At 37.4% G+C, this 27,974-nt stretch overlaps 1 protein-coding gene across 1 annotated transcript; it reads right to left on the bottom strand.

The window, feature by feature from the left end:
* Positions 1 to 1,038: 1,038 nt before the first annotated feature.
* LOC117415772 (nucleolar RNA helicase 2-like) lies at positions 1,039 to 25,752 on the bottom strand. The gene is made up of 15 exons (XM_034026562.3): positions 25,587 to 25,752; positions 20,696 to 20,959; positions 19,046 to 19,133; positions 16,202 to 16,380; positions 15,722 to 15,839; positions 13,478 to 13,663; positions 11,234 to 11,379; positions 8,079 to 8,228; positions 7,690 to 7,851; positions 5,630 to 5,749; positions 5,140 to 5,213; positions 4,088 to 4,247; positions 3,293 to 3,427; positions 3,142 to 3,186; positions 1,039 to 1,461 (listed from the first exon to the last, which is right to left on the bottom strand). Exons 1-15 carry the CDS (start codon positions 25,665 to 25,667, stop codon positions 1,252 to 1,254), a joined length of 2,118 nt encoding a protein of 705 aa, XP_033882453.1. The 5' UTR covers positions 25,668 to 25,752; the 3' UTR covers positions 1,039 to 1,251.
* Positions 25,753 to 27,974: the final 2,222 nt, after the last annotated feature.

The following is a 27,974-nucleotide window of genomic DNA, read 5'->3' as shown; positions in this document are numbered from 1 at the left end:
AGATATATTGCTGTTCATCAGGCTCCATTGACAAATATAATGTGAATTCTATTATAGACAATGAGATCATCTGTACAGGCATTTTCTTGTTGGTGTTAAATATAAAAAGATAAATGCCAAATTAACAGCTGAAAGATCATTGTTTCTTGTACAGGATACTTGAGATGCTTCCTAAAAAGCATTGATGCTTTCACGTCCTGAAGCCTTTCTTGTTAACACATGCTCCAGGACTTTATTCTCCCCTCAATTTCAACCAACCAGAAAATTATTGAAGTGCTTTAACCCTTTCAGCACAAAGTAACTTTACAGAAAGCACAGGACAGAAACTAAATAGTTCATATCAGTCTCGTTAATAAACCAGGGGTCCTCATAAACAAGTAAAACTAAAAAAACATTTTTATAAAATCCTTCATCAGTCTAGACAATGCAATCCAAAATGCCTATAGGAGGCTATGATAAAAATGTGATGAATATTTTGGCATACCCAAATATATTGATTTACTAATCTTCTAGTTATCTTTTCTAGTGATGATGATCTGTATTTTGAGTAATTTGTCCTTGACATACAGGTCTGTTAACTTGATATTTATGCCGGAGTTGCAATTTCTTACACAACCCAAATAAATGTACAGCGCTTGTGCATGTCCTCACATCCTACAGCATTAGTACAGTTTTGTTTTTAGAAATTATACAAATATTTGACCTCCTATTTTCTCTCTAATTTAGAATGTACAATTCTGTTCCCTCTTTGCAGCAATTCCATACAACAGCTCAGGAGAACTGAAGGTTCTGCCGGCCTCTGGAGAACAAAGGCCATCCCTGCAAGTACCAGCTTCTGCTCACCAGGTGCCTTGCCAGTGGGGTCCACTTGGAAGAAGCATGATGAGGAGAAACAGTGTCAACCATATTTGGAACTACGAGAAATTAATATTTCTGTATTCCCCTACGTGATTGTAACATATGGATTCTACTGAATAATCCCTTTTAGTCACTTTGACAATTGAAGAAAATATAAATAAAACAATAAATACACACATATATTGGGTAACACCTTTAATGAAACCGATCTCATTCCAGTGAATGGGCTTATACACAAAAGAATGCAACTGAAAAGCAATCGTTCATCAATTTCCAAGTACACTTGTTAAGAATATACAACGTTGTTTATAAGCATTGATGTGATTTCTTGGACAGTGCCATGGGCTGGCGGTTTCCGGGGGGGCAGGAATTTAGTCCTCCAAGTTCAGCAGTTTAGTAATCGAATGCACGGCCGAAGCTTCTTTTCTGGCCTCTGTGGTTGTTGTTAAACCTGTCGTTCCTGTTGAAACCTCTTCCCCCACCCCTACCCCCGCCAAAAGGCTTTCTCCCGAAACTTGAGCCTCCTTCACGCATCACCGCTTCCCGTTCAGGAAGCTCGGTCGCTACAGACAGCTGCCAGCGTCTGGAGTCACTCCATTTCTCCTGTTAAGACAAGTTTATTGTTATAAATCATATCAAAAGATAATACCGCACGTAGACAACAGGCTGTAGTGAGAAGGTTATTAAGCCTATAGCTCAAAGCTAGGATTTATACTTTCATTAAAAACAGATCTTTCGTGGCAATCCCTGACTCATTAGAATAAAATGTCTGGCCAGTTATCTTTATAGACTTACTAAAAGCAACAGAGGAGGCCATAGAGCTTCATTTCCAATGCCTGACCCCACTTGATGAATACTATTAAATAAAACAAACTTGTGGTTTATCAAGGTGTCAAACAAACAATCTCTGTGAGAGCATAATTTACAAGATCTTGAGGAAACAAGTCTATCTAGAAAAAACTAGTAACAAGCAAGCAAAGCTACACATGTTGATACATATCAAAGCCTCTTCTCAATGTCCCCTGTGCTGTATATGAACTGTTGTGAAATGCAACACACTGACATCACTCAGGGATATATACCTGTATGAGCTTTGGTGCTCTGCTTCCCTGCAAGCGCTTGACAAGTAAATGCTCAAAACAAACCCCTCTCCAGCTACCGACTGAATCAAACCGATTTGGTGGTTTGAGATGAGCACACATGTCCTGTACTGTAGCGCTTTGCAACACTAGGTGCCTGTAGGACACATTTTTTATTTTCTTTTTTTAATTTTAGAGTGACCAATTACTTTTATGTATCTCCCCCCCCCCTCTCCCCTCTCCCTAATTTGGAATGTCCAATTATGTTTTTCTCCTCACTGCAGTGAGTCCCCACACAGCACAGATGTTCGGAGGATGCTCACGCGCCCTCAGATCTCACAAGCCTTAAGCCAGAATCGCTTTTAGGCCGAGCAATCCAGAACAGAGGTAGGAGAAGAACACAGACCAGCCCTGCCTCTGAAGATGCTCTGTGTCTGGCCAGTAGGGTTCGCTGTTGCACGATTAGGAGAAGCAATCCCTGCCGGTTTCCCCATCTCCCACCCCGGAAGCGTCAGGGCCAATGTGACGCCCCCCTTGGGGTCCCTAGCAAAGTTCGGCCTCTTTGCACATCCTGGACACAAACTAGCGCCATCCAAGCTATGTGACTCATCCTGTGCTCCCAGCAGCAGCTGCGGTTTAACTGGATGAGCCACTCGGGGACCCTAGGATGCATTTTGAATTGTACACTATACTGTATGTGCAGGGGTTAACAGAGCCTCCAGATTACATGTAAACTCATGCTCAATTCCAAGAGATTTTTAGGCAGTTCCATTTTATGGGCTGCATTCACAAACTGTTTTACAGAACATATTGATGAATTAAATCAATCTTAAATTGTTTTAGAATGTTAACTTACTTTTTTTATTATTATTTTTATTTTTTAAATTGCCGATTAACTTTCTTGAATAATTATCTTAAATGCATTTAAAAGCATACAGCACATCAGGAAGACTTGTAGTGATCTAGTCTTTTTAAATGTCTTTAAAAGATGCCAGCCAGTTTCCTTTTGGAGAATTGTAAAAAGTGATTTTGCATGCTTTCAGCATCCACAATTTAATGCAAATGATAAAATACAAAGATTAAAATTAAAAGTGATCACATTAAATGGCAAAGCATATGAAACTTATTGCACAATCAACATGTTTAATTTTGGCTTAAATATTTAGTACTGTATAGTAGTAATATTTTAGATGCAATTAGATACCTGATATTCCTTCACACAGTCAGCTGGGACATCAAAACAAACACCCTGGGAAAAAAAGGAAATAATTAAAGAGAGACACATGATGAAGACATACAAAACCGTGGCTGAGAGTATGCAGTTTCACGTTCTGTTTGAAGACTGTAACACTTACGGTCTTTCCCTTCAAGAAGCTCATTCTCTGCACCTTCTGATCAACGTCCTCGCCCAGCTGTTCCTTTAGAGCCTTCCAGGCATACCCAATGTTGTGCATTTCCACAGAGCAGGTAAATATCATTGTTACATAGCCCTGGAAAAAGAAAAGCTGCATTAGCTACCCATCATAAAAAAGAGGTCACTAAATAATTAGTCACATTGAGCTAAAAGCCATGATTCACATCATGTGGGATAAATTGAAGGAATACATTCATTGTTATTATGCTTGTGTATAAGGCTTATGCAAAATGGAAGGAGAATTAACCATGGCTCTAAAATTATTACCACAAGCATAGCATAGAAGTCCTATTGTTTTGCTGTGGACCCTCAGTCCCCTACCCAGACTTGATTTCCCCTTTGATTCCCCTAGTGGTATACAGGAGAATGGTGATGCTACAGAGGTAGAAGACTGGATTGCGAGCAAAGACTTCTGACAAGAAACTGGTTCATGTGCCACTCTTGACATGGATGGCACAGGCAGAAGACAAAACAATGGCGACGATGAAACCTAGCTTAATTTGGATTAGATATCCAAATCTTAGATATAAGGTTAATCAAAGTGTAAAACCGTGGCTGAGAGTATGCAGTTTCACTTTCTGGGGCAATTTGAAGCTGACATGGTCTCACCTAAGTGCAAAACTTGCTGGGGGGTCCAGGAGAAAGTGGGTCCAATAAGGTAGACAGAAACTGAAGACTCCCTAGCACCAAGTAGAAAACCTGAAGGTATAGCCTGGTGTGCTCTGTGCATACATACCGCATCAGAGTTCAGCAAGGAGCGCTGTTCAATAGCTGTGGCTCCGGAGATGTGTGCCAAGGCAGCAGCCAAGGCCTCCACTGCCCCTCGCTCCTCGACCAGCTTCTCAGCCGCCACGCGGAAATACTCGATCGCAGTGGCAGGGACGGAATCCAAAAACCTGGGGTTTTAAACAAAAAATAAATTGAATGAATGACTAAAAAACAAATAAATACATTTAATTAATCAACAACTCATTTGTCCTGTGAAGTTGTCAACAGGTGGTGGCTTTAACTTGGTTAGTAAAATTTCAAATTACATCTTTAATGTTCTAATGGTTGTATTGCACATATCCTAAAATATTATAGGCTGCTAAATACAAGCTGATATGCATTGCTTGGAGACATACTGGCTAGAAACAATATTGTTAGTTAGCCTTGGGAGTACGCCGTTGCATAACAAACGGCCTTTATAGATCTCAGTACTGTGTTGTATTGTATTAGAATGTTTCAGTTGTCTCTTTTGGAAAGTTTCATCCTTACCTGTGGCAATTCTATGCAAGTCGCACAGGGCAAAGTGAAGGCTACCGTTATAATTATCTTCCAGAGAGGTCCACAACAGTGTAAATATGAAGTTGCCAGCTTAAAAATGTATGAACTATTAGAAGTAGTTGCAGCAGGATAAGGAATATGGTTCGGTTGAAGTCAGGAATGGGGTTTGTTTGTGAAGGGAATTGACATCCAGCATGTGAAACTCAGCAGTCTATAATAACATCCTAGGTTCATAATCCTTAATAATATAGGGAGCCTAATTCTAAATCAAACCCAAAGTGGCTCCCTGTCTTCAGTCAACCCTGGTCATTCTCATATTTGTTTTCAAACCAATTCATCCTCCTGGCAGCTGTGCCTGTATCACTTCACAGGTTTTGGCTACTTTTACTTTAAAATTCTGACCGAGACTGGACTCAATCAGGAAAATAAAAAAAAGCCTTTATGATGAGCTTCACATGCGGAAGGGTAAATGTACTTTAAAAAGGCGTACACAGGTAATCATATGATTAATAACAAACGTACCTGACTGCATCTTTGCTGGATGCTTTAATAATGTCAGTTGCAGTTGGAACACCAACTCTCCTAAATGTGATGCCCTGAAAAAACAGAGGATGGGATTAATAGAGTTCACAATGAAGCAGTAAGCCACTCTACAGTTTGCCTGGTTGTCACATAATGTGCCCCTCAGGAAAATGGGGATTTCAAAATGGATTATTGCAGTTTTAATAGGAAGAAAAATAGTGGTTTTAAAGAGGGTTAGCATTCTTATTTTACAATGCACTATTTCACCAAGGAGAATGTTTATAAACATACATTTTTGGAAGAGGTCCTAATGTATCCCTTTGCCTGTGCAAATCGTCCCTTAACGTTAATGTCCAATGGAATTAATGTAGATCAAATATACCAACATGACTACACTGTGTCTTTGAAATCAAGAACACAATTTTCACAACACATTTGTAGAAATCCCTAGCTTCATCAATAACCAAATGGGAAATGTTTGATCACTTACGGCTTTCTGCTCCACAAACCGCAGCAGCCCTTCCTCCTTGCGCTGAAAGAAACAGATACAGACCCCTAGGCGGCCTGCCCTGCCTGTACGCCCAGAGCGATGGATATAGGACTCCACATCCTTCGGAAAAGAAAGGGGTCCGTTCATTATAAACACTGTACCACCATCCACTCAGTATGCTGTATTAGAAACAACTACCTCATAAAAGCCGACCACTGGAACATTCTAAACACAATTTCCAATGGGGTTAAAATATATTGGATGCATGACTTTATATTTAACAGAAGGGATCAAACAGATAAATTATGAAACCTTGATCAACTAGGCTTCATCATGGGAGCTTGTATTGTTTCTTATTATTTATTGTTTGCTACAAATATAGACGTCCCAGTATTCCAATTAAGCTGTCAAACCAAAATGACCAATTTCCTTGGCAGCATGCCGAGGTGTGCAAAGAAAAAACCTGAATCTGTGACTGCGTCAGGCATGGGTGGGATATTAAAAATGTTTAATTGACCACAGTGACACTACACAGAGGAGGAGGCTTTCCAAATATCTTGGTAGGTTATTGATTAGTATAGCCACTAGCTACAATAATAATAATAATCTGCTTGTAAACAAAGTAAAATGGATATGTGAAAAAAATTAATAAATAAAAAATAAATAAATGTATCTGGAATACTGACTGGACAACACCGGCTATAAAACTTGTGTTTAAAGACAATGGGGTCTACTCAATTGATCTAAACAGTGGTGGATCTAAATTAATATTAAAAATAGGTCTAACACTGACAAATCAAAGGTTTCCCTTATATACCCCAAGAAACGCAAGTCACAATACTTCAACATGGCAGACATTTTAGCATATAATGCATATATAAACCTGCAAATATGAAGGAAATACCTCAAAAGGTAAAAGTATTGCCACAAAAGGTTTCATGTTGAAAGGTTTTCAAGGTTTCAGCTGTACACAGATTAAGAAGCCAATATGTAATGTCTTTATCATGCACAGTATAATTTTCTGAGAATACACTCTTACATAGTATATGCAACATGATAATTCTGAATTAGGCCTCTCAAAAGAAGCTAAATGACAAGCTTTACTTCCAATGTGCCAATACTTGTAGCTTAAGATTTCACTAAGCAGTTCATTGGAATTACAGATTTTAAAACAGGAAAAAAGGTGACTAACAGGGAGAGATCTGGACTGGCCGTCTGACGTATGCACGATGCTGCAGGAAGAGGGCGGCAGTCCCGTGGGATCTGCCTGCCAGTCAATGGCAGTGACACAGAGAGGTGGGGAAGAGGGTGTGTGGGCTTTCCCCCTCTCTGAGTGACTGGGAGGCAGGTTTTAGTGGGATTGTTGATCCTATAAATTAATACTGTGCCGTTTCCTCAGATCTGCCCCTTTAGACCTGAACGACGAGCAAGCGGTCTCGCTGCTCGGCAAGACCACAGACGGACAGGAGAAAAGATCCGAAAGTAACTCAAAGAGAAGAAACTAAAGAAATAGAGAGAAAGTGGGGAATCCTTGGGCAGACCCCGATATTGTTTTAAGTCAGCCGAGAAAACAGCCTAGTGTAGGATGGAGGCCCGGGTTGTACGGGTAGCGGCGACTGGGGATAATCACGCTGCGAAGTGCAGTACATTTATTTTGTAGTTTTCATTACTGTGTTTTATTTTCCCTGTTTCTTTTTGCCTTTTCCTTTTTCATTTTTTTTGAGCACCTGCGAGTGCACCTGAGCTGTACTGAGTACCCTGCCGTGGTTTTCCCGTAGGTTCAGGATACCATATTTGGTAGCCAGACCACAAACAACAGTGCCCTCTGCGGGCTAAAAGAAATCAGTACAAATCATACGATTAAACTAAATAAAACCAAGCACCTGTGCGGTGTTTCAATTACAACTTCTGTCTCCTGTGTCAGTGAATACCCACACCCTTCCACAGTGACATATGTAAAAAATAAAAAAATAAAATTAGGTTTAACAAAGTCAGTGAAAAGCCCAGTTAATTTACATACACAACTGTGCAACAGCATCTTTTTGCAGATCTTTTCCTACCTTTGGAGGAGAGCACTGTACGACCAGGTCAACCTCTGGAATGTCCAGCCCACGAGCAGCTACATTAGTAGCAACCAGGACTTCAAAAGACCCGTTCCTGAAGCCCTTCAGTGTGACCTCTCTCTGTTTCTGTGGAATGTCTCCATGCAAACACTGGGTGTCCTGCCGACCAACAAACAAAAACACACAACACATCAGCACAGGAGCAGTGAAACGGTTCCGCTGAAAAAGTTTAACTGGTAAATTTCAGCACACCACCACTGCAGGATGTGTATGCCTATCACTGGTAATCCCCATTACTGCTTCAATAAACTATACCATTCAGATGATTTTGTTTCTATATTTGCACTTGGAATAAAAGTCCCTCAAACATCCACAGATGCCCATACCTGTTTGATGGAGGCATTCATTGCCAGTTCGTTGGCTTCTTTCTTGGTCTCACAAAAGACGATGGTCCGCCCGTGGCTTCCACTGTAGACCCTGACGACATCTCCGATAACCGACGCTCGCTGGGACCAGTGGCATGAAACCGCCAAGTGCTTTAAGAGAAGAGAGACAAGTGTTTACTAGGTAAACAATATGGCACTCACAAACAAGTGTTGAGGAAATGCACGTTTTAATGAGAGGACCCCGGAATGTACAGTTTTATTTTTGTAATGAACTTTTTATTTTTTAAACACTATTTTCAGTTGGTCAAGTTTTATAGGTTAGTTAACTTCAAGGACAACCAAATAACAATGTCAGTAAACCAGTAAACAAATAACTATGCAAGTGCACACTTTAAACAAAAGAAAGGTGTGTCAAGGGTCCTGCAAAGTGATTTCCACTAAATTCATTAACAAGATGTACTCCATTTTTTTATTATGCAAATCTTAATACAAAGAAGGCAGAATTGTTACTCTTATTTTTTTAAACATAAAGCATTCCATAAACATCTGTCAGGGGATTTGCTCCTGTTGATTTAAATTGTAGCATTTCCTTTAACTGCATGAATAGTGTGGTAATAATGACTACCCTTAGCTTGGTTTTCAATGCTTATGCTCCATGAAACTAGTCTGTAAAACTCAACTTTATCTTAATTTCAATATGTAGGCTACAATTCAATCTGCGTCACAATCGGCAATATGGGTCACGTTGTTCTATAGCTGTCATTTATAAATTCGTCCACCGTTCTCCATTATTTCCCTGATAAAAGGTCCTCTGTTGTGCCTCCCTATGAGTTTAAACACCAGCGTCTTTAACGTGATGCCATCTATTCACATTAAAAACTCAATGTGAGAGACAGAAAACACACACATATATAGAATTAAAAAAATGTAAGCATGCATTTAACAGTGACTCATATGTTTGTTGAAACAGAATACAATATTGTCCGATTGCCAATTCAGAATCACAAAACAATAATTATAAAAGACTTCTAGATAACCCAGGTCTGAAAACAGAGCATTGCCATGGAACTCGAACATACCAAAAAGTTACATCCTCACAATCCACCCACCACATTCCCCAAACAAAACTACTGATTAAAGCTGCAAACAACTTCCGCACAAGGGGTCTTAAATTGTCTTTAAAAACAGGGGATTTCAAGGTGTAGTGCTGCCATGTCTTTACTGTTGCAGACTGGGTAGGTGGGATATACGTTCTTCATTTTATTCCCAAAATGTATTTCTACAATTGCACAACATTCAATGTGGCACCAGTCTAAGACCCCGTTCACACTAGGGGTGGTACATAGAGCCATTATGTATTTGTCAAACCAGAAGTGGACGAGGGCAAACCCGGACATTGTTTAAAACTCTTTTTTTACACTTATTTACTCTGTAAAAATGTCCTGAGTGACAAAACAATGCAACAATGTGCAGTTTTCTATGCAACACACATGCAAACTGCACTTATACTGTGTATAATATATACTGTGCAGTCCAGTCCTGTGCTGTATTTTGTAACAAAGCTCTACTACAAGTAGGGCTCTTCGTTTTCGTTGTTTTTGTTTTGAGTCGACATCGTTTCTTAATAAAACTCTTGTAGAAGTGTTGATTGTAAAACGAGATCGCTTTTGTTGTTTTTTTTTCTTCCTGTAACTTGAATGACACGCTCTGTTTGATTCACTGATAAATCAGAGATTACAATTACGAGAAAACTTGCAGAACAGGTGAACATTTTTGCAACGAGTCACTAGGATTTCAAAATGGGGATTAAAGCAATTTAACTTCGCTTGCTTTTTGGTTTGTTAGCCGTGAAAAAAACCACAGCAAAAGCTATCTTGTTTTACAATCAACACTTCTACAAAAGTTTAATTAAGAAATTAGGTTGGCTCAAAACACGGACATAAAAGGGACATTACTTCATCAAAAATAAAAAAAACGAAAAAAGAGAGCCCTAACTAAGCAATGGAACCACAACCACTAACAGAGTGTAATGAAAGAAAGAATGCAGAATGTTGATTTTTTTTTTATTCATTTGTGCTGTTTTAAATTGAATAATGAAAATAGATGCACAATATTTGTAAGGCTCTTGGCCTGACAGCAGTTGTCTATGTGCAATCACTTCCACAATGTATTGTTCCCACATGCAAACCACTCTCTGCAGGAGTGCAAGCAACATTCATCAATACATGTATATACTTAACTGTGCAGTTCTGTCCACATTTTACTGCACTTTTCTACAAAGATCTACTAAAAACAATGGAACTATTTACAGTAAACATTAACAACAAAGTGGAATGAAAGATAATGCAATTTTGTTTTTGTCAAACGATTACAATGCAGAGAAAGCAGCACCAATATCAAACAAAAGATGCAATCAAGTCTTTATTATACATCACTAAAGAACTATAGTATTAGAACATCGTAAGAAATTATTAGTTTAACTTATTATTTACAATAGTCTTCTCATAATGAGACAGGAAGTGAAACGTAGCAATCAAAATGTAGCAATCAAAACGATTTAATAAAAAAAACCGGCAATGAATTTACTGAGGCAAGCATCTGCAAAGCAGAGAAACACTGTCTTTTTGAATAATTGTGATTGTCGGGTGGAAAAAATAGCACTGTGAGCTACTCTATGCTAAAGAAATACCACAGGCAGTCACAGAGCCACCATAACTGTATTAAAACAAACAACAAAAATATAAATGTTTTTTAAAATCGAATAAACACTCGATAAACACCCTCAGTGAGACAGCGTTTTTCCTTTCACACAGCCTGCAGTACAGCTCCTAACTGGAGTCTAGTACTGTAACTGTGCACGATACACTGAGACAATCGTCTTGTTAAGCTGTTTAGAAAAACATTTAATTATATTTTCACAATGTTTAAAAATACTTCAAAATGGTGCATGGTGAGTCTGCAGTGTGTAAAAGAGCGGGCGGTTAACGGCACACGCTTCGGAGGACAGCGTGTGTTCGTCTTCACCCCTCCCGAGTCAGCGCAGGGGTGGTAGCTGTAAGCTGAGCTAAACAAAATAATTGGACACTAATAAATTGGGCAGAAAATAACAAAAAACGAATTGGCGACTACTGAATTCCAAAGTAACCAGTACTTACTTCAACAGTGGTGGCAGCTTTTTGGGTCTTTTTGCCGATGAGGTCAACCTGTTCATATTTGGGCCGCATGTATTTTTTGGCTACGTCGTACACCCAATGTGGACAAGTTGCAGAAAACAGCAGGGTCTGTGGGTTGTCTTCGGAATCTTAACATAAAACAAAAAAACACATTAACACGAGAACGACCGTGTTCATACACAACTAGAACAACCATGAGAGGTCAATTTGACCGGTGTATTACAAACAACATAAATATTATAATGAAAGGACAAACAATTAAATAGAAGTCGTAGTTTTATTCAGGAACATCATGTAAAGCATCTACACAACAGAAACATTGTAGATAAACAGAGATTTGAACAGAAATGTGTTTATATACAGATATATTGCATAACGCACATCCTCAAAAAATGGTTATAATAAATGAGTGTATATACAGGTATATCATACATAAACTGTACAACTGAAACGATGTAAATAAGTATCAATTTTTAAAAAATAAATGGGTTTATATTGCCTACATAACGCACATATACGCAACTGAAGCTATGCGTTTATATACAGACATACTATAATTCAAATTACATGAATAAACATACATTTGTACAAAATGGACTTGTCAAATGTGTGCATATAAATTTATATAATGTACATACAAAACAAAACTGTACAACTGGAACGATATAAATATCAACATTTTTTTAAATAAATGGGTTTATATTGCCTACATAAAAAAACGCATCCAAAGCTATGCGTTTATATACACAGACATACTATAATCAAAATGACACGACTAAATAAACATTTGAACAGAATGGGTTTCATTTACAATTGTTTACAAAGTTGAAGTGCTGGCACAAATCACACAGATACTGCATTTCAAAATATGCAGTGCACTTACTCCAATGTCCATCTTTGCTGCATCAGAATCTTGTTTGGTAAAATTTGCAATAATTCCAAACACTCTTTTCTGTCCTGCTTCTATAGTGATCCATTTGCAATGTGTATTGGGGTAAAACTGAATTGTTTAGAAAAAAAAATTTGACTGATAGTAACCAGTGCAGACAGACAGCCTGGCACCGTGAGCTGTCAAGGCTGATTGATGGTCTATCAGAGGCTCACTGAAACAATAGCAATGTCAACAGACAGCTCACTTGAGGAATGCAGACTGATACAGACTCAATACAGCTGCAAGTCATGACTGAAGTAATACCACAACATTTCATTGTTATAATGTCGTATTATGTATCGGTCAATTTGACCACGCTTGGTCGGAATAGGTATTATTTTATCTCTAATTTTTGCAGCTATGCGGCTCGCTCTTTGTCAGGGAAATTAGTACATATATTTAGGAAAAGTCAGGAAAGCACAGCCCCTTATCTTAAACACACGTACAGCCATTTAAATTCCAAAAACGGTCAAAGTGACCGCCTTGGTCGTTCTAGTGTTAAAATAATATCGGAACATGTTTATGTTTATAAACAAACACTCGAACCCCAGAAAAGATCATGCAACACGTGCAAGTCACTTCCAAAGAAAGGAAGCTCATGAAGTTCCCCATGGGTAATTTGACACAGCTAGGATGTGAAGTTGTATTCCCCAGACTGTATGACTCACCCTGCACACCACACGCTTGTTTCTAGCAGATGAGCAGAGACTGAAAATGTTGTGGTCCTTTATAGATTGTTCATCTTGGATACGGTTTGGACCCCCACAGTGCACCAGTATTTACTTTACTAAAGCAGCTCACCAAATGACAGATCATGCCTCAGTGCATCTGCTTTTAACAGGGAAAGTGTTGGCCAAGGTTTGATTTGCACAGTTTGCATTTTAAGGTTGCAGCCCAACCAATGTTATCTGCTATTCACGGCTCTTTGTATCCTTTTACTTACAAGGTTTAAAAGTTGCTTTTCACAATCATATTCAGCCTTCTGTGGAAACAAATATTTTCAGATTCTCACGGTTAAAAAGTAACTTGTATTTCAGGGGGTTCTTAAGCCTGCAGGGAATGTCAAACACCCTTTAACACATAATCTTGGTTTGTTTCCTCATATGAATCAAAGCCAAAAACATGTGGAGAATAAAAACAAAGCATCCCGGGTCATAACACGGTGCATTCACTCACTCTTTGGATTTAAAGACAGTGGCGATACAAACTTCCTCTAAAATAACAAAGATAAAATAAGCTTATGGGAAACGCTCTAATGTATTGCATCACAACAGAGATTACTGTACAAGACTTACCCTTTTTATAGGAAGCTCCTAAGATTTCTTCAACTTGTTCAGCAAAGCCCATGTCCAGCATCTGGTCCACTTCATCCAGCACTACATGCTTCACCTTGGACAGGTCCAGCTTGTTATTCTGGAGATGGTCTTTAATACGACCAGGGGTGCCCACCAAGACATCGATTCCATTACGGATGCTATCAACTTTAGATAGCAAGGGAAAAAAATACATAAGTAAACAAACACATGCAATACTATGGGGTAGATCTGTCAGCATTTTATTTGCATAGGGTGAATGTAAATTAAGGCACAGATTAAAACAAAGTAAAGCTGCCTTATATTTTATAATTTTCAGGACTGTGGCGAGGGCAACTTTGAGAAAGAACCGATATGAAAGGGTTAATTTCTCTTCTACATTTGACAATCACAGAATACGATTGTGTGCCGAGTATGAAGCGCTGGGTCTATCATTCAGAAACCAAAAAGTCACATGACCCCAATATATTAGGTCACAGGACAAAGTGAAGAGTAGCATAAGCGGTACAATTGCAAAGATACAAGTTCACAGTGATGCTTATTAATGTTGGTACAAATTGTGTTTATTGGACTTTAAATTCTGTTATCCACCATAAAAAGCAGGCAAATGGAAAGCTCAAATAATTTTTGTTTTCAAAAGTAACATTAAGTGTTCAAACCACTGCTTTTGTTTTCACACTTTATTTTAGTGGGAGCATAGTCCCACTACCATTTTTACAAAAAAACAAATACACACATTGTCTTTAAATTTTGTTATTCACAGAAGTAGTACATTTCATGAGCTCTTGTTTTTTGTAAAAGCAAATCTTATTTCATACAATCATTTTCAATACTGCAATAATTGCTTGTACTTTTGCCAGTTAGCTTGATTCTGATAGCAGTGTCCAGATTTTCAATCACAGAGTTTGTGTTTCAACATTACAATCATAAGGATTTCTTCCCTTTCCCTTCCCAACTTCAAATAAAACAGTGAAATCTGGGGACCTAACAAAGCCAGCGAAGTCTTCAGTGAAGTACAATGGTCTTTAAACATAAAGGTTTAGTGATCTACATCTGCTGACTAGAAGAAGCACTTCTACACTCAAACTGCAGCATTTTCAGTCTAATGCAAAGCACAAGCAAGTGAGTGACATTCATCCCCACTGCAGCTAAAAATTCAAATAATAATAATAATAATAATAATAATAATAATACCATTATTTTTATACAGCACCTATCATAGTGGACCACCATCACAAAGCGTTTTACAAAGGTAGGCTGTGAACTGTGCATTATATGCAGAGCCACTTACAATAGGACATTTAACATCTCATCCACAGGATGGACCTCAAGGAGGTTAAGTGACTTGCTCAGGGTCACACAGTGAGTCAGTCAGTGGCAGAGGTGGGTTAAAGGTGGACTTTAACCACTGGACCACACTGCCAAAATGATAACTGAATTATTGTTTAGATCAGTGTAACTGGTGCCCTTATTTGGTTATATGACTGAGATGCAGGCAAGTTAGTTTGTATGAAATCCCCTATAAATTACTCCAGGCCCTAGCCATGACGGATAGAAACGAGACAGGAATGAATGGGAAGGTACAGCATTAAATAAGCCTTATTAAAAAGACGTGCAGAATATGGGAAATAAAACCTACCTAGGCCTACTATTTTATTCAGAACATAAATCTGAAACATGACTTTTTTGTTTGGCCTAATTGAGATACCACAGTATTCACCTTGATGTTAACAGGCTGACGTCATGAAGGCGTGTCTTTAATTCTGTCTAAGTTGGCTGAGGAATTACTTTAAAAAATGTCCACCAAAAGGTTTGTTTTTCAAACGCTAATACAACAAATGAGCTCAGAAAGATTTAAAAACGAGGTAGCTGTGGTAAGGTAATCTTACAGCAAAGATGGAAAACTAACACTCACGGAAGTCCTCCCCTCCTCCTCCCACAAGCAACAGATATTAAAATAAGGCACTTTTTTTGCCTTTTGTGTACAGTACACAACACACACTGTCTTGGAATTTAAGACCTTAGCAACAGTTTACTTGTTAATTAAACTGTACATGTGTTGAATTTAAAATTACTTTTATATTATTATTTATTTTATTTTTTTTACCAAATGCCTGAAACACTTTACTGGTGTAAACTCAGCCCTTTGATGCCACCTGAGGGTCATCAAAAACAATTACTTCCAGACATCAACTGGTATTCTTACATGCTTAAACAAATACTCACACTGTCCGTTGTAGGCAGTTCCACCATAAAAGCAGGCAACAGAAAGCTTTCTTGTGATGTCTTTGAAGTCCCTGGACACTTGAATGGCCAACTCCCTTGTTGGGGTGAGAACCAGGACCTAGACAAAGAAAGATGGATTTAATACTGAAATATAATTCAGTATGTATATGTTAATCCACACGGCCTGGGTCATTAACAAACTGGGGACTGCTACCAAAGTCACTTCACTTCAAACACTGCAGAGAATGCCTCCACATGCCAACAGAACAGTACAGAATAAAAAATGAGAATGAATATCTTCATGAAAATTGGATAAGTGGTATTCAAGAGCAAAGTGTCATCAGGTAAGCAACTGAAGTGTTAGCATAATTGCAGAGTACATTAAAATGACTGACTTACACTATGTGGAATAACTCACATACATAAGGAATAAATGGATTTGCTCAGCGGGAGACAGGGGAAATGCCCAAGTGGATCTACCTTTGGTGATCTCCCCTTCTTTCTTTCCACAGGGTCTGACTGGAGTTTCTCGATCAGGGGAATAGCGAATGAGAAGGTCTTCCCAGTCCCAGTGCGAGCTTGGGCTACCACGTCCTTCCCATCGTACACAGAGTTGAAAGTCTGAGATTGGATGTCAAACAAGTACGTCACACCTCGTCCTGCAAAACAGAGCAACACAATGTTAAATACTGGAGTGGAACAGGAAGATTGGCACCACACTCAAGTGAGTTGCATTATCCAAGACTTAGATTCCCTATCCCTTATGCCAAGCTTGTTACAATCCTGATGTACTGTAAATGCTTCACCATACACATTCAAAGAGGAAGCAACCTAATTAAAGAGCTGGTCCTGCACACAGTCCTGGGTTTCAGTTCTCCCCTTGTTTATAGGGGTGAGACGATACCCCAGGGTCACGATATGATATGTATCATGATACACAAGCCATGATACGATTCGTATCAAGATACTTATGAAAAACTCATCTCTGCTTGACAGACTTGAAAATATTTCAGATCTATAAACAGATTCTGTTGAAAATCAATGATATGTATTTACTACTAAGTAGTAGAACACTTGTTTGAGTTTAAAGACAAAGCAGTATGTCAGCTAGAGTTTCTGGGATATCAGATTTAACTTAATTAACCAAATCTCCTGACCACACTTCTGAGAAAGGAAAAAAATACTAAGCAATGTGTTTGATAACTATTAAAGTACAAACCTTGTTCCATATGTTTCTTTAGAAAAATCTAAATATCAAGACTTTCAGCATTACATTGTGATGTTAATTTTTTTTTAAATGTACATCAGTGTTTTTGATTGCATCATACTTAACTTAATAGATTATTATAATAATAATAATAATAATAATAATAATAATAATAATAATAATAATAATAATTATATACATTTTATCAAGTATTTGTATTTTTCAAGTTAAGGTTGAGTATATAATTTTAATTTGTACACTATTCTATACTGTGCTGTTTTTAAATGTGGTCAGAAAATATAAATTATTAGATTTAAATTAATGATAAAATTTGTATTAAATAAGTAATTTTCATAAGGATTAACACATTTCTTTAAAGAAAGTAACATATTCAACCAAATCAAAGCTTAAGGATCATTCAACCAAATAAAAACATTAGGGCGCACTAAAAGGTGAACAAATACAAAATAAAACTCGTAAGAAATGTAAAAATGCGACATGTTTTGTCATCTATAATAAATAGCTTTACAGGAAACACACATTCGTTCCACAAAAAAAGTCAAGTCTTATAGCCTATCCTCCCTCGCAAATGACAGACTTTCCTCATATATATATATATATATATATATATATATATATATATATATATATATCTATATATTATATATATATATATAAATAAATAAAAGAATCATTTACACCGGATTATGATAAAGAAGCATTAAAAGGTGAGTAATACATTAAAACTGGTAAATCGAAAAAGAAAAAAACATATAGCTATATATTTATATGAAATAAAATACTCTCACAAAAGGAAACAAATATATAGTATCTGAATGCAAAAACTAGTAACTTTAGTAAAATTAGCCATATCAGTGAGTTTTTGCAGACACTGCTTTCTTCCTCATTCCTCTGCCCACAACAAACAAGGCAGGCTGTCTCCGCCTCCTCTACACTCCCAACGGGCAGAATCACAGCTTTCTCAACTCCCATTGGCCAGGCAGCGTTTCAACAGCCTGTTCTGAAGCCTTTAGTACAGTGTCAGTATTCCCTGCTTGCTAGCAATGGAATACAGAAAAAAACATTCCTTTCTCTTCTCCCGCTTAAATTCCGTTAGCGTCTGGCTGGCTCATTGCACAATGGGATATGTCTAGGATCAAGTGGAGTTTGCATTCAAACAACCAAGACCTTTTCTTTCATGATTTACAGTTTAATAAATGTGGCATATTAGCTACTCAAGTCAAGCTTGTATCGCGATACACAAAGGTGTATCATATCGTGTTGTAAAGGATCGCGATGCATCTATACACGATGAATCGTCTAACCCCTACATGTTTAGGTATATTATTAAAATGACCAGGTGCCAGGGTTAAACAATCAGGCACTGAATCTGCTCTGAGCTGAATACTAACTTACAGCATGAACAAGTCACACCTGAGTCTGTAAGTTTGCTAATAGGAGTTGTTCATGCTGCAACAAGGGATGAGCAATTTTTTGCCATCCATCTCCTGATCACTTAAACAATATACTTGCCCTGTAATCATATATATATATATATATATATATATATATATATATATATATATATATATAAAATCAATGAGCTATTGTAGGAATGTTTAAACCAAGGTTTACAAAATAAAAGAGACATGTTTATTGAACAATTGCAAAGAGTTCTGAAATGGCAAACCAAGCATAAGCAAGTGTAAATACTAGTCTGTGTAGAAGTTTGTCAATAAGGCCAGCTCAACAAATACAATATGGAAAACACCGGCTTGACAAATACAATTTATAGAAAACACCTAAACTAGTTGAAGAAAATACATCCTCATACCAAGTAATAATCTGATGTCTATCTAATGCACTTTTCTGTAGCATTGCACTTACAACTAGGCTAGGCCACCTAGCTTTAGCATTGATTCTACAGGGGAAACAGACACATCATCACATTTCATGTAGAACCAATGTTAAAGCCAGATTGCCATGCCACGTTTTAATTACAATGTTACCATAAAGAGGCACGCATCAAACAATTATTTTCGGTAATGGGAATATGGACTATGAAATGACTGGTTTTCCAGCAAGTCACCAATTTATGGCACCACACCGTAACATACCTTTCAATAGATTGATGGTCTCTTTGGAGATTCTGAAGTTGGAGAAGGCACCTTCTTTCTGTTCTGGAGTTAGTTCTGGAATTATTTCCTGATACAAAGAAATAAGCACAGAGTATATTAGGACTTGTAATCCTTTTATAAGGGCTAAACAACAGTGCCAAAAAGAATTATACAAACCTTCCCACAAGATGTCTCTCAATGCCACGGACAAAGCCTCCCATCAAAATATGCAGATTAAACAATGGACTATGCAGAAACAGTGAAAATATCAGAGTACCATAAGGCTTGAGAACAATGTATTTCAATACCACCATGAAATAAACAGTTTAGACAGCTTAAAAAATGCAGCTGGTTTGTAGAAAAAAAAGTCAAAGGCTGGATTTGTTTTGGTTCTACATATTTTCATCTTGAAATATCCACTAAACCTACACAACTCAATTTAAATATCCATCACCTATATTCTTCAGGAATTTAGTCTGAGTTATCTGTATAATCCTTGCCTGATTTAAAAATGTTATCCTTTGCTGCCACCTGCTGTCCAAAGCAAACATTACAGCTATGTATTTCAACTTGAAGGGGGCACTTATCAGGAGCCACACAATAGTAGTATCTCTGATCTGCTTGAAAAGAAAGCACTGCAGACTGAAAATGGTTATAAGAATAACGGAACTAAAACAGCCTACTGCTGACTGATGTGGCTCATACCTAATTTAAGAGCTTGTCAATGAATTGGGGGTAATGACACTGGCAACAGTCTGGCTCCATGAGACCTTCCCCTTCCAGCTCTACAGGTGCATCTCAATCTTGACTTGAATACCATCGTTCAACCAAACTGCTGAAAGGCGCCTTATTTTAAATAGAGGATTCTCCATGAACATTGAGTGCTGCAGTTTATGGCTATCCTCATAGTATTCTGTCTAAATAACAAGTACAATGCTTGAGAGTAATATATTTAAATTAGGAATGGGTCAGTGTAGTCGAGTACACGAAAATAAAAAATAAAAACTATTGGAATAGCATATTACATATTGGAGTACACGAAAATAAAAATAAAAAACTATTGGAATAGCATATTACATATTGGAGTACAGGAAAATAAGCCTTATATATTAACTAATTCAGTAAACAAAATAAGAAGCCTGTGCAAAGAAATCTCGTCTTGGACATTGTTTGTACAATTTGTGAACTTGGCCGTCTCCTCTGAAGAATAAACTTAAACTTTACCGACTTACACCATTATGCTGTCTGCTTGTGGGACACATACGTATTTGCCTTTTATTCTTGGGAGTGTAAGAGCTGGGACTAGAGCTTGGGTAATCTAATGCACGAAAATGTTAGACCCTGTGTATTCGAATAGGAAACTATTTGAAATTCTCATTCCTAGTTTAAACCTGTATTTAACAGTCAATATCGGATAATTACTCTCCATAGATCATGGTCTGCACCTGCTTTATTATTATTTATTTCTTAGCAGACGCCCTTATCCAGGACAGTGCGACTTGCCCTGCTATTCTGTCATTGAATTTCAAAGAATGCAAGATTTGAAATGAGATCAGGTAAGAAATTCAGGACCACCGAATATGAAGTTATTTGATGCTAAATATCTTGCCCCTGGTTGTATAAGATACTCTGTTTCATTTATTTTTGTACCTTTTCTTTTTCAATGTCAGATTCAGTGTTGGATTCTTCACTGGACTGGGGTGATTGCATTAGGGGTGTTCCGTTGCTTATGGAGCCGTTGGTTTCCTGGGGTCTCTCTTTCTTTCCGGAATCTCCATTGGCTGTTTCACGATCTTTCTTTTTCTTTTTGGGAGTAGGTGGATCACACTCATCATCGGGTTGCTCTTCCTCAACAGCCTGTTTCTTTTTCTTGGGTTTCTCTTCATTCTTGGATTTCTTTTCCTTCTTATGTTTCTGAAAGGAACAAAAATCCAGCAGTTAACAGACTTCTCAAAACAGCCATGGAGGATTTAATGGAGCTGCTCTGAATTTCTATTTTCTAGCTTATTCTGTAATAGGTCTGTCAGTTAAGCCTCAAAATAGCAATCGATTAATTGGGCACACAAAATACAATCATTTGGATAAATATCAATGATGTACCACCCACATACATTTTGTTCAATTCCTCTCCCCTTGACGTGATTATTTTAATATCACTGCAGTTAAGTAAAAGCTTGTGCACAACAATTGAATGCGAGGGGTAATTACGCCTTGGTAGTGTCAGGAGGGAGTAAAACAAAATAAAATAAAAAAAACACACATAACATAAGAAAGTTTACAAACGAGAGGAGGCCAGTCGGCCCACCTTGCTCATTTGGTTGTTAGTAGCTTATTGATCATAGAAACTCATCAAGCAGCTTCCTGAAGGATCCCAGGGTGTCAGCTTCAACAACACTACTGGGGAGTTGTTTCCAGACTCCCATAATGCTCTGTGTGAAAAAGTGCCTCCTATTTTCTGTTCTAAATGCCCCTTTATCTAATCTCCATTTGTGACCCCTGGTCCTTGTTTCTTTTTTCAGGTCGAAAAAGTCCCTTGGGTTGACATTGCCTATACCTTATAGAATTCTGAATGCTTGAATTAGATCGCCGCATAGTCTTCTTTGTTTAAGACTGAATAGATTCAATTCTTTTAGCCTGTCTGCATATGACATGCCTTTTAAACCAGGAATAATTCTGGTCGCTCTTCTTTGCACTCTTTCTAGAGCAGCAATATCCATTTTGAACGAGGTGACCAGAACTGAACACAATATTCTAGATTAGGTCTTACTAATGCATTGTAAAGTTTTAACATTACTTCCCTTGATTTAAATTCAACACTTCTCACAATATATCCGAGCATCTTGTTGGCCTTTTTTTATAGCTTCCCCATATTGTCTAGATGAAGAACATTTCTGAGTCAACATAAACTCCTAGGTCTTTTTCATAGATTCCTTCTTCAATTTCAGTATCTCCCATATAGTATTTATAATGCACATTTGTATTGCCTGCATGCAGTACCTAACACTTTTCTGTATTAAATTTAATTTGCCATGTGTCTGCCCAGTTCTGAATGCTGTCTTAATAATTTGGAATGACCTTTGCTGCTGCAACGGATGGTGTTTGCCACTCCTATTTTTGTGTCGTCTGCAAATTTAACAAGTTTGCTTACTATACCTGAATCTAAGTCATTAATGTAGATTAGGAATAGCAGAGGACCTAATATTGATTCCTGTGGTACTCCACTGGTTACCTCACTCCATTTTGAGGTTTCTCCTCTAAATCAGTACTTTCTGTTTTCTATATGTTAACCACTCCATAATCCATATGCATGCATTTCCTTGAATCAGTCTGAGAATTTATCTTTTATGTGGGACTTTGTCAAAAGCTTCCTGGAAATCTAAATAAACCATGTCATATGCTTTGCAATTATCCACTGTCAATGTTGCATCCATTTTGGATCTTATTATAGTTTCCATAAGTTTCCATATAATAGAAGTCAGGCTTACTGGTCTGTAGTTACCTGGTTCAGTTTTGTCTCCCTTTTCGCAACAAGCCTAAAGCAAGTTTAATATACTACAGGGTGTTACTGAAATATTTATTCCAAACAGAAGTACTGTTTGGAATAAATACTTTTTAAAGTACTTTGGAATATAATCTATATAAACTAGACACCAGTTTATGAAAAACGTCTTTTTTATTCAGTGACAGCATCACGCATTGCATCTTGTTAATACTGTACCATCTAATAAATGTCATTTACTTGCCCCAACATGCACACACACTATAGGTCAAGCTAATCGTTACTCCAAAATTGCATTAACATCATGATTGTTTATTTATTTATTTTAACGTTATTGAACATTGTTATATATTCATTATGTAACAGTTAATTTTGAAACAACAAAGAAGAGGAACTATATACAGTCAGTTTTCTTCAAATTTGCACAATTTATTTACAGGCTATTTGCCAGGAATACAAGCCTGTCGTCCTGCTCAAGATTCAAGGCAGCAGCTTTTTTTTGTTTGTTTACATCGAAGACAGAGGGGCGTACTTACAAAGCATTTTCAAAATTGATTCTCTGGTAGGATGGGACCAGCAAATCAGACACCAGTTAAAATGAGCAGGAAAAGAGCACGCCCACTGCTGGTCTGACAGAAATACTGTAAATAGCAAGGTAGTGCATTTTCGTTGATAAACTTAAAATATATGTTATTAACTATGTGAATTAAAAACATTTAATTATTGAATCGAATATCCAGTATTTATATTGATGTATATAATCAGGAATTGAATTGATCGAAAAATCGATTTTACAGTAGCAGCCCTATTACATAAACATTTAACTAAAAACTCAGCCACTAAATTCATTCAGTATGTTATTAATTTACTATTTTAGTATATCACTAAATGGTGAGAACTGTATCAATATTAATTTTACATAATCTTTACTGTGAGTTGGCCCTTAGGTTGTGCTTCATGAATTTGGAGAAATCAACATGCATGTCAGCGACAAACATCTCTAGCCACTACTGTAAATTCAAAATGGGAGATATCAGTAACATGAAAAACAGTAGATCACCATGACCAACATCCACTGTAGGCAAACTGAAAATTTCAGTCTGACCTATAGAGAGACAAGTGCTTCCATATAGCCCCATAGTCTGATGTGCTAAACTACATCTTAAGTAGGGGTGTAATGATACACTAATCTCAGGAAACAAAACACATTGCGATATGCAGGTCACGATAGGATATGTATGGATATTGATATGATGGTAATTCAATGATGGACTATTTTGTTAACAGACAAAAATGTAATGATACAGGCAGAGTATATATATCCACACCAACTATAAAACACACTTTATGGTGTGTCTGTATAAGACCAAATTAGTTAAAATGTATTCAAATTAGGTGTGCGTGTGTGTATATATATATATATATATATATATATATATGGTTTAATTATGATATACAGTAAACCATATTTTATGGGTTTTTTTTGTTTTACTGTAACGGTTATGTATTTAATCACACACAGACCAACGTAATGGAAAGCATCCTTAGATAACAAAAGCATCAACATTACGATTAAATACTAATAAAAAAGACGTATTTGTATTGTTAGTCCTGTTATACAGCTAATAAGAATGTATACATAATAGCTTTTCAGAATGCTTTCAGTAAAGGTAAACAAATCATACACATCAGCTATATCCAGTTCCTTGGAAATTGACTCCCAGGTGTTCTCCCGCATTGCCCTGTCTTTATAATGTGTGTCCTTATTGTACAGCTCCGTGTATTTTGATACTGCAAGAAAATATTTTCTTCACAATTGTTTACTGAAGCCTTCAAGGAACGCAAGGGAAGCTGTTCCTCATTGGTCAGTTCCCCAGCTGTCGTGACAAAATCTCAAACTTGGGACACAAATCCTATTTTTTCAGCATCGCTTCTGCGTCGCCCTTCGCATCTCACGCACTGTGAACGTCTTGTATCAAAAATACATGTTTTATTTTATTTTGTTGTCGTGGTGCGGTGGTAGTACTGCACATTCGCTTGTCGCATCCGGTGTGTGGAGACCTTTAATTCAAAACCACACATGTAACTCATCTGCATAATTGACCCGTTCACTTTTAGCAGTAAACTCCCATTCCTAGTTTTTTAAAACAACGCTGTCCTCCCTAAAATGCCCATGAGATGACTCAGTATTTTAGATTATATAAACAGGATATGGCACAACTCCAGGTTTTACTGTGTTCTTCCCAAGTGGTCTGTCCTTCTGTGGTTTGGCTAATTGAGTTCAGTTAGACATGCTCACACAAAGACCTTGAAAAGATCAGACAGCTACAATACAGCGTGAATCTCATACCCACCCCCGCATAAGTGATGTCATTTAAAAGCAGACTCACCAGAGGAAAAAAACCTACTGTTTGTTACCTTTCTTCACGATGAGAGCTGTGACACTGCATCGTGCTTTCCAGAAAGGCGGACAATTCAGGGGCACAAAATGCACGCTGTAAATTTTACTTTAACACCACAAAAACGTAAAAGACTGCCGTCAACATCTGACAGCTGTATTATCCGCTTACCTATTGTTTGTTTACTTAGCAGACGCCTGCTTTATCCAACAGGCCACTTACAGACACTACCCAGAGGTGTCCTGTTCAGTTTTTACATTGACGGTATTCATAAATATAATATGGGGAAATAATTTGCATTCAGATTAAATAATAATACGTGTAAAACCCAATACAAGAAAATATTCACAACTCCTTATTTTCTAGAAAGATCTTCTTGGTAAACAGTATAATTGGCTACGGCAACTTGAATTATATTACCGGTATTTTAAACATAAAAACATTCTACCAACAAGGCTAACATTATAAACACTCATTTTTCAATAACATAACAACAAAGCATGCTTATGTAACTCTTTAAATGTCCCACACGTGCGCGGACGCTCCACGTGCCAAGCAACCATGTTGTTTCTATATTTTGTTTACGTGGAGTTCACACTGTATCGAAGCTTCTATTAAAGTGATTTTAACCAACTCCCATTACCTTGTGTTTCTCCACTGTAATGGAGTCCAGGCTGTCTTCCATTTCCATCTCGTCACTATCAAAGCGGATCTTTCCCGGCATTTTTACCCGATGAGAGCTCCCAAAGACGGAAACAAGTGCTACCGTCTCGGTAAGAAAATTAAAAGGAAAGAGCAGCACCAGCCACAGCCACTACATCCGGGATAGGGCTACGGTGAGCGGGAAGAGTCAAAATAACACCCCGTTCCATGTTTGATGACATGTTGTGGAAACTCTTATGCACGTTAATGTTATGGCAAGTTAGAAAACAATGATGTAAAGCACAATACCATAAAGAAAACCGATCCCTATATATAGAGAATCAGGGATATAGTTCTATATTTAGAAGTGAGGGGTCGCTATTAAATACCCTCACCCCACACCCCCAACCAACCCAACCCAACCCGTCCCGTCCCGTCCAGTCCCGCCCTGTCGTCCCCGTTTCCCAACACACAACAGAACCGCGTTTATGTCACTCTACAGTAGCTATATAACCTCGCGATGTATAAAGGTTCCATTTCCAACTTTAGCAATATTAAGAAATATACAGTAATAATATCGCGCTGTTTGCGTGGTGGACTACGAAGCGAAACTTATAATTATACACGACCTTCATACAACTTATTAAGACCTTCATTACAACTTATTAACTTAAACATAAACAGGATTACATCTTGAAATTATTATTATTATTATTATTATTATTATTATTATTATTATTATTATGATGATGATGCTTAACACTCGACTCCCCCCCCCCCGGTTTTGAAACAAGTGCATCTGTTTGCAATAAAATACTTGTGTAAGACCACATGTCCTTTATTTGTTTGTTGCGATTGCAGTTTTATCTTTTAAATAAATGTTTAGCTTATTTTTTATCTATTTGATTTCTGATATATGGGTCTAAAAATAAGAACTGTCCCAATTATTACGTCTAATTGTAAAACGCTGACACCTCAACACAACGTTGATACAGGTTCCCTTCACCTCTCACTCACTATTCTAGACCATATGGCAAGCCAAATTATCATTTAGAGATATCTCTAATTGCATTTTAAGATATATTCAAATATATAGAGATATCTGGAAATGATTTAGAGATATCTTCAAATATTTAGAGATATCTATAAATGAATTAGAGATATCTCTAAATGATAATTTGGCTTGCCATAAGACCAGGCACGCAAATTCAAACATTATTTATCTCTCAAGGGTTTCTTACGGTTATTGTATTATTTGCTTATTTGTATGGGTTATACACACACACACACACACACACACACACACATATATATATATATATATATATATATATATATATATATATATATATATATATATATATATATATATATATATATATATATATATATATATATCTTCATGTATTAATAGTAGCAAAACAGTTAAATATTCTACACGTGAAGTACGGAAGCGGTGCTCTCCCTGCCCGAGATAGGTCGGCGCTCCCTGCACCCCTCAGTAGCTACACGAGAACCAAACCTTTTGTGAAATGTTGTCATTTCATGTCTCTACTCACCCATACATAAAATAACTACGTTTAAAAATAAAATATGACTGAATGAAAATGAAAATAACATATTTTTGACACTACCGTATTTTAAATATACCGGTAGTCTAAACAGTTCATGGATAGTTAAAATGAGATGTGTAACATAAGTTTGAAGCCTTAATTTCTTGTTCTAAACATAACACTGTACAGTACCTTTTTTTCAAGTTCAAGTTCAAACACCTTACATGACTAGTGCCAAAGATCCAATGCACCGAGAACACAAAAGAGCATTTGATACAGTTTTCCGAACATCCACTAGATGTCACCACAATCATACATTGTGTAACGACCCTGGCGATGGCAGCATCCTGGACATTGTGTTTGTCTTGTTTGTTACGTCCTGTTTAAGGTTCCATGTATTGTGAGGGTACGGGGCACGCCGTTGGTGTGTGTCTGCGTGAGTGCATGCGTGTGTGTGCAGTGGGCGGTTCCCCCAGAGGCTATAAGTAGGAGGGGGGGGAAGCCGCGAGCGGGGGAATGCGTGTGAATGTCTGACTGGAGAGCGGTTACGAGAGACAGAGTACCGGCTGAGAGAGTGCTTGTCGGTGAGTCTGCGGTGTAAAAGAGAGAGAGACAGCTATTTGTTATTTTGGCGTGAACCCCGGCCCAAACAGGGTTTCGTTGTGTTATTAAAGAAATTAAAAAAATAAAAGTACGTGGAACCTCATCTGGTCTCTCCCGAGTCTGTCTCATCCCCATAGCACAGAACGCTACAATATTTACAGTGGAACAGAACACCACATACATTTAAGGAATACAAACATCAGTATGAACGATCGTCTGATTGGCCTTATCGT

The sequence above is a fragment of the Acipenser ruthenus genome, chromosome 7 (genome assembly GCF_902713425.1).
Source record: "Acipenser ruthenus chromosome 7, fAciRut3.2 maternal haplotype, whole genome shotgun sequence".
Classification (NCBI taxonomy): Eukaryota; Metazoa; Chordata; class Actinopteri; order Acipenseriformes; family Acipenseridae; genus Acipenser; species Acipenser ruthenus.
The sequence above is the reverse complement of the archived record's forward strand: the minus strand, read 5'-3'. Positions and strand labels throughout refer to the sequence as shown.